General features: G+C 40.4%; 1 protein-coding gene across 1 annotated transcript in view; it reads right to left on the bottom strand.

Moving 5' to 3' along the window:
- Positions 1-8769, bottom strand: part of PHF21A (PHD finger protein 21A) — a gene marked incomplete at its 5' end in the record, with an annotated part of 27541 nt that overhangs the window by 8514 nt on the left and 10258 nt on the right. Inside the window, 4 exons of the mRNA XM_010148510.1 lie at positions 3829-3992; positions 6420-6480; positions 6929-7008; positions 7775-7826. Coding sequence (XP_010146812.1) covers positions 3829-3992; positions 6420-6480; positions 6929-7008; positions 7775-7826 — 357 coding nt within the window. The remainder of the gene's footprint in view (positions 1-3828; positions 3993-6419; positions 6481-6928; positions 7009-7774; positions 7827-8769) is intronic.

The raw sequence follows: 8769 nt of genomic DNA, 5'->3' as shown, positions 1-8769 counted from the left end.
ACCCTATAAATAAAGATGATCATAATGTTTGAGGTAATTGAATTATCAGAAGCAATAACAATTCTGGCAATTCCTAAGTTTTATAGGCTTGACTCTGCAATCTGAATGTTCTCTAATGCTCCTCACAATTGAAATGCTGTTTTGATATAAAAAGTTTACTAATGAAAAGGCATTTTGTGACCACAGACTTGAACCATCACTAGAATAGAGATTTTTTTGTACTATTCTTACTGCTGAGTAACTGACTGCCAAAGGCAATTGCTATCTTCCAGGTGAATATGCCACTACAGTGTGAGGGAGAAATCACACATAACCAAGTGGTTCACAGCCAATTGCCAAACAGAAGAAAGAAAAAGAAAGAAAAAAAGAGAAAACAAAAAGAGAAGTTTTGTTCAATCCTGCATGACTTCCTTCCTTTTCCCACATTCTATTCCTACTTTCTACCCCTCCATCCTTATCACCAATCCCACATCGGGATCCCTCCTTTCAAACATTATCCCTGTCATTCAGAGACTAACAATTCAGGAGAAAGGCAGGAAGGCCATTCTTGGCCATGGTGCCTGGTGCCAAGTACTTGGCCTGATTTGTAATTTTCATAGGTTGGCTAAAGACAAATATTATTCAAGTGCTGAATATAAAATTTCCATTCTAAAGCCTATCAAAATTAGACCTTCTCAGCAAATTAATGAAAAATACTTTAAAGCTCGGTAAAACTACAGTTCTCTACTATATCTGTCTGAGGAACTGCTCAATTGTTTTAACTGTGACTTCTGAAAAAGCCTTTTACTTGGGCATGCACTTGTTGGGTTTTCATTTGTAAGTCCCCAAAAGCTGGAGGCTGTAACTACGGACATTTTCTGTCAGATCTAGAATAAAGAGACCTTTCTATGTTCACATCATCTGCTAACAGTCTAGACCCTCTTCAGCATGACATGGACTGGCCTCACTGCCAAAAGAAGAGATCCTTCCTTCTCTACATGACCAGACTCTCACTTCTGTCCCCTGCCTGAGGCTGGCACAAGAGTGCCTATAAAATTAACTGGATTAGGGCATGACCTTGACTAAGACTAACAATTTTTAGCTCTACCAGTTCCCTTATGCAGATCACAGTGTGGCCTCAGATGTATCTGTGCTGGAACAACATTTAAGGGATGAGAAAAGACTGCTGGTGACAGGCAGGACAGTTCTCAGTGGCAGCACCCGTCATAAACTGTAGCATGAGCATTTTGGTGTATACTATGTTCTACATCTAATCACGCTGCAAGCTCCTTAAATGCAAAAGACCTCCTCTTCCTCTTTGTCTTCAGCATGACTCGTACCGTTGGTGTTAAAATCTACAGTACTTTTCCAGCATTATATAGCACTTCTCCAGCTAAAGGATGCTGAAGGTTTTTACAAGTATTGCTAAATTCTCAAAACTCAGATGGGGAAAGGAAGCACCACGCCAAATGTATACATAGGGGAAACCGAATCACAAAAAAAGGGATGTGACTGCACAACCTTATACAGCAATTTTATGCGAATATATTAACAGAATGCTACCTTCCAGCTCATGATGGCAATGGGAAAACATTCCTCTCTTTACGATTAGCAAGTAAGAATTATAACATGTAATGAGAGAAGAACAGATCTCATATGTACGCCCTTCCCAATATTTTGCTGTCTCTGAAGGTTCAGATTTCGTTTAATAAACTATTTTTAGTTCAAAAAATACTTTTATGAGCACTGTGAAATAGATTTTCTGCTTTTATATGTATTTTATTTTATATGTGATTCAACACCAAATATTTCTGAAAAGTCTACCAAATTAGCCCAACTGATAGCCAATATGCATTGAATGGGAATTCGGTATAAAATTCTTTCAAAAAATTAAACCCACAAAAACGTGAGTGCTGTTGCATATGTATGAACTAAACAAATTGTCTGGAAACATGTTCAAGGAGATTTATTGATGATTCTAAAGGGGAAAGTTTGAAAGAGTCCTAGTGTGCTATATCATAATATGCTCGGGTAAGAGAGCATGTTAATTACTTGCTGCGTAATCTTCCACTGTCTCCTTCAAAAATACTTCTATTTTCGTGAATCAATGAATATTAAAGTGATCCAGAACATAGGCCTAAATATTACCCAAATTCAGAAATTTGGGGCATTCAGAACTAGATTTGAATGCTACAGAAACTCACTATTCTCTGTTTAGCTTGCTGCCACCAGGCACTGCATTAAACAGGGAAACAACTCATTATACTGTTTTGAGAGGTCTTACACGGTGGGGAAAGACTCAGCAGTATACACACACAAGTGTGAGATGAAAAAGACCCCCCCCCCCATTTATCCAGTCCTTCTCTTGGGGCCAGTGTAAAAAATGTGCTCTCCAGCATGTTTGCTAGTGATCTGTACAGCTTATTTTAAAAGTCCCCAGAGAGGAAGCTGCCCCACCTTCTCCCTGAGGGGCTTTTTCACAGCCCCATTCATTTGACTGTCAGGAAAGGGGTTTTACAGTCAAGTGCTATTCTGCCCTCAAATGTGACTATATAGAAGAGAGCCTTTTAATTTCACATACATATTCCCTGGGCATCAGAATTGCATCTATTTATTTCCGTGACTCAGACACACTTGTACTATTTCTATTCCTGTTGCCTCTGCAGAACACAGTTCAGAGGCAAGACGTTGGCTTCTATTCCCTACTGCATGTGGCCAGTAGAGTTGGTCTCTCAGTCTACGTGCTGACAGTGCTGCAACTCCAGAGATGAAAATAAAGTGGTCCAACTCTTCCTTAAAGCCCGTGTCGAATGGTTTGGGCCTCAATTATGTGTGATACTAGGTTAAAAAGAAAATAAAAAGGAGAGGGAGCACGGGAAAGAGATTGCTCTGACTCAGACTGCAGAAGGAGTCTGCAGCACTGGTAGGAAGAAATAAGCAAGCACATTTTTATTTTTAAACTGTGCCCAGTAAGTACTAGCCATTAGAACGCACGCCCTTTACTGGAATTACACTACAACTCTTGAGAATCTTCGTGCAATGAAGTGTTTCACCCAGACTGCACAGTCCCAGTACGCTTTCAGACAAAGCACAGCGTACAGTCCCTTCGTTATGCCATTCTGGACCTACAGAGGACTCAGTCAAATTCTTCACAGGCTACTTATCTCCTCAAGTTTATGCACGACTTTTAAATTTTTCATAGTGTTTTTGCAAGAAACAGAAACAGTGACGTTAACTGCGTAGTTTTCGGAGACTTAAAATGGTTGTGCTTTGAGTAGCAAACCTTATCTCTGAATTAACTTAAAATAAGGACACCTGTTTCTTCATAAAATGTAACAAAGGGACTGGATTTCACTCAAGAGAGGTTTTGCCATCTGACCACAGGGGTGTGTACGCCAGAACTGCCGCAACCGATGCTGTGAATGCTGCTCCTGGCTGCCCTGGGTGATCCAAGCCATCTCCCTCCTTCTCTTATTACAGAAACACCCCAACTTTTTGTTATTATGGTCTGTAAGTAACACTTTTCAGTCTCCCCTTCCCCCTTTTTCATGGATGACGGATTCAATTCAGGCAAGATCTCAGACACGGCACAAAAGAAATGAGCTCATCTAGTATGCCTGGTGCTTCCCAGTGTTTGAATCCACTGGAGGAGTTATAAATAAAATCGCCACAGGATAAGAACATAGGTGCAGGAGGAAAAAGGAAGGGTGTTAAAAGAATGCCGGACCGTCTCAGTGCACTGAATCAGGACAAATGATGAGACTAAAGGAACAAAATCTACCACGACCTTCTTGGCGGCTGTTTGTGCGTATCTTTCTAAAAGTAACCCCCTCCCCAAGAGTTACTTACGTCTGTGGAGCTGGGGCTAGGCAGGGACACAGGCTGAACAGCTGCGGGAAAAGTAAATGTGGTCTCTGTCTTTTCATTTTCGGGGGAGTCAGGATAACTGGACAGAGGGGACGTGGGGGTCAAAGCCCCGAACCCCAGCACCGTGTTGTATTTAGGTGGACGACCTACATGTTAACAACAGGGAACACAAAAAAAAAGAAAAAAAAAAAAAAAAGGAAAAATGATCTTACATACCTTTGGCCAGTGGTCCTCATTGGCTAGCATGAAAAAGGAAATGATGTAGCACAGAGAGGAAGTTAATATAAAAGTTACAAGTGGAAAGACAGAAGCAAAGATTTAAACATTTTTTAGAAATCTTTAAGTAGAATTTTGCTAGGAAGGAACATTTAAAAGACGTATTTCAGAAGGAAACAGAAATAAGCTCAGTGGAGGGGCAAAGAATCACTCCCACAAAAGCAGCGTGGGGACACTTGCCACTCCTAGAAATGAGGCTATTCAGTTTTTAGGAAAAACATGTTGGCCTCAAAGCTAGAGAGAACCTACAATAACTACTATTAAATCCTTTCTACTGTTATCCCACCCCTCCCTATCTTTCTAGTGCCAGCATAAATCTACACAAAGGTTAAGTCCTTTATCAGAGGCCAACACTCACCAATCCTCTCCTTTTCGTCCCTTTTTTAAACCCACTCACCCACAGATCAGCACCTTCTACCCTACTGGTACATTTTTTAAATTAGGCTGCCTCCAGAACAGGTCCTGTTGCCTGACCCCTAACAACTGCACTACCGGTTGTAGCCTACCACTGGTATTCCACTGTAATCTCTTTCTTCAGCTTTCTCAGTCAAGTGTATGTTTGATTAGGCACAACTCCTGTACGCTCCTTTAGACCAGCAGAAGTGCAAATGAGTTTGTAACAATTTTCATCGTCATGTGTGCAAAGCACAACAGCAAACAAACCAGCATGTAACCATCATTTCTACCTTCCTTCTCCAGGGTAATTTATGGATATGTAAACAGAAAGGAGTTGGGATCTAAGAATAACTCCCCAGATCTTATGTTTACAGATTGTCTGTCCATACCTATTAACATGCTAAACCTTGCATTTAAGGTCTGGATATGTTCCAGAACTAAGTATGTCCTTGGAAACAGATTTCTGATAGTGATGCCTATGGCTGAAATTGCTAACATGCTCAGCACCATCTAGAATTAAACTAAAGCTCTCAAGGGCACACGCTTGCATAAGCTCTTCACCTAATATACTGCGATACTAAATCACAAAACAAATGTACACATCCAAATCTTTTGTCAATTGAAAATGAGCGTTACTAATTTGGTGCTGATGCAAGGTACAGGCTCACAACAGGGTGTGAGGAACAAAAAAAGGAAGTATAATAGCAGTCAGTGTGCAAAAACAGGCTAAGGGAGTATCAAGTACAAACCCATGCAATCATTTTCATTGATACAGTAATTGTTCACAGTGAGTTATAAAACAGAATTAAGAAATCATTACTAGAAGAAGGAACATTTATTTATCCACAGAGTAAATGCAAAATACTCTCTTTCTAAAATCCACATCATACAGTTTACAAAAAGACATCTAACGTTACTAGAGGATGGCAGTAGGGATTGAGGTTTTTCTTTTAGAAACAGCACAGCTGCAGAAGTGTCAGATTTGCCACACTGCCTGATGGACTGAAGGAGTGTAGCAACGAGAGCGCATGTCAAATGAATATTTGACCTTGCAGCCAAAACCCAAAGATAACAGAACTGCTCAGTGCTAGGTAGGACTGTTTCGGGTTTTTTCTAATCTCATTGATTACTTCTTTTCAGACAGCAAACTCAGGAGTGGAGAAGGTATTACGAGTCTTTAAGGACTGCAGAAAACCACCAAAAATCAAGGAAAGATTGACATAAATGTGGTTGGTGCCATGCACAAAAAATAGTATCACGTTCTCTCCTATGCTGTTCTGACTCATCTGTTTCATCACACTCTAAGTCTTAAAATTTCACCTGTTCTACAGAAGGATTTCTACTGAATTATATCGCATATCTCTATGAAAGATCACCTCTCATTTTAGGACAAGTAGCACTCTGGTTGCAGGAAAGCGCTCAGTACGAGCACGATAGTCTTTCCTGTTCAAGATAAATTCTTTTGAAGGACCCACCTCTACCCCAAACAGGGAACAAGGCTTTTGTCACACTAAGTTCCTCCACTGTTCAGGGCACAGACACTTTTTCCATAACCACCTTCCTCTTGACAGCAACAATGCAATTTAGTGATTAGCAAGAGGATCTTGACAGAAGCTTTATATCACTAAATGATGATCAAACACCTCACCTTTCACTCTGCTGTGTCTATTGGGTTTGGAGTATTTTTGAGAGTGAAACTGAAATGAAACACTGAGCTGCCTAATAAAACCTGCTATGCTAATCCATGCAAGTCATGATCTTTGTCTACCATGGAAATTTACTGAACAAATGAAGTGCTGTAGAGTCCTTCTTTGTTTTGCTCTTCAGATTAACAAAGGGACTGCTAATGCAGGATGGAGGAAGAGGCATAGAGCAGGGAGACAGGTCTAAGTATACCTCACCTCTTTTACGTGTCCCGGGATGCATTGTGCTGTTCAGGTACGTGACTGCATTCTTCTTCCGCTGCAGGGAAGAGTAAAACAATTTTTGTTGGCTAAAATTCTTGGGAACAACGATACGCAATGGCTGAGGAACAGCTCAGCAGTACTAGGTGAGATCACTGGCTGTTCTGCTTTCTACAGCTTCAGAAAGGTTAGCTTTTTTACACTCCTTCAGACATCTGAACTGCTTCAGGCTGATACACAAACTGACCCAAGCATAAGACTAACACGCTGCCATTTAACGTCAGCTTTACATCGAGGGCAGCAGAAAAAGTTGTGTTAGAAGAACACCCCAATGTATCTACTATTTAAAAATCTGAGGATCATATCATTGCAATGGCTTTTTGAATTATAAATGATCGCTTGCCTGTCTAGTTAGAACTAGAGGAGCTTAGGAGGCAGCAAGGTGGCAGAAAGACACACAAGCTCAGAATGAAAATACCAGCTTTCCCCAGAAAAAACGTTAATACCTCTGGCTCAAAAACGGCTCCACTGTACACTGGATTTGCCGTCGTTCTTCTTTTCCTCTCTTGTCGCTTGCTTTGGATTTCTTGTAAAACAAAGCATTCAGGTTAGAAAACGACGTGTCTCCGACATTATATCAAGTCCTCGGAACTCAGTTTCTGCGTGAGGGGAGCTGTGGAGATTTCTACAGAACACCACTCAGGCTGAATGCAGGCAACTTTGTTATACTTGTAATTTCTGAAGGTTTGAAAACCAAGAGCTGACAAGGAACGCAAATACAGTGCTCAACTAACTGATGACATGACTGCCATCTTCTCACCAAGTACTCCACGACTAAGACTACTCTGGTAACCTTCTTGGTACTTAAAAATAAATGCAGTACAGAAAGATGCAAGCCATTGAAATGCTAGGGTGTATTTCACTGTATGGGATTGAGGAGTTATAAAACCAACTATAATCTAGTAACTCATTCACTACAGATTATAGTCCAATGAAAACATGAAACAAACAAAAAATCCAGATGTGAGTTACAGCAGAATTATCCATGGTATAACTTTGTGCATACAGGGGTTGTCCAGAAAGCAATGGGATTGTCACAAATGTCCTTCCTACTATCACAGCATATGCTTCCTTCCCAGCCACTGATCTCAGCTCATCTCGGCTTTGTTTCAATGCAGTGAGAGGAATAAAAAAGTATGCACAACACACCAGGTCAGACCGAGAGTACAGACATCCCAAATGCACTTTTGTGCAGGAAAGTACTGCATTTAATTCAGAAATATTTTGGACCTATACTTTCAGTTCAGAATGGCCATGAAACAGGGAGAACCAACTTAAGACACTTTTCCTACCTTCCAGATGGTCATGAGTAACTAGTCCTAAGGACACCATGAAGGCAAGTTTCTGTGAAGGAGAAAAAAAAGATTGTAAGTCCAGCTGTTAGGATGAGATGAGTCACTTAGGCCCTTTAAAGTCAGTTGACAGTTAACTAAGCAATAAAAATTTATTAGTAATACTTTGCTTCTGTAAATCACTTTTCATTCATATATGTCAAACTGCTTTGCAGAGGACAGACAACAGACCCATGTTCTAGATGGAAGCCTAGGCAGAGATACAGGGAAATCCCAATTGCTCACGATCACAGAGTTGGCAGAGCTGGGAACAAGAAAGCAGTTTCTTCACTTCCAGTCCAGCACTGAACAGACGCTGATGGGCTCTTAGTAAATACCAACACAGTTCATTTGTCAGCAAAATATTGCTAATTGAAGATCATTCTCTGTGTATGGCCAACTACAAGAAGCAACTCTGTTCTACATCTGCCGTTCGAGAAGGTCTGTGGCTTTCTTAAAGGATTCTCATTTTACTGCAGGAAGTGCACAGGTACGTAAAAATCAGAATTTGTACTGACAACAGTTAATGCTCACACAGGAGTAAGTTTGAATCCATCTACAAAAACAAATGTAGTAGAGCATTTTGCTGTAATCAGTTCCAAAGCGGCGGAAAGGCTTTAAGAAACAGCCATTCTTTCCCCCCAAACCAACTGCACCTAAACTGGAATAAAACACGGGCAGAATGTAAACAAACACGACTTTTTCTATTCTGGTCACCAGAGCTGAAATATTTTATAAAGCAAAATAAAGACATTTCTCCAGCATTAAAAATAACTCCAGAAGTCTAAAATCTCAAAGGAATAGAAATCAGCACTGTAATCGAAGCCTGATAGTTGAAGGAAATATCAGAGGGAAATTATGATCTTCTAACTTACAAAAGACTCAGAAGTCAAATGCATTCCAAGACCAAAAAATGCAATGTATGATACTTATTCCATTTCTTATTCTATAGAGTT

Source organism: Eurypyga helias, unplaced genomic scaffold (assembly GCF_000690775.1).
Source record: "Eurypyga helias isolate BGI_N326 unplaced genomic scaffold, ASM69077v1 scaffold14403, whole genome shotgun sequence".
NCBI lineage: Eukaryota > Metazoa > Chordata > Aves > Eurypygiformes > Eurypygidae > Eurypyga > Eurypyga helias.
This window is presented reverse-complemented; position numbering and strand designations above follow the sequence as displayed.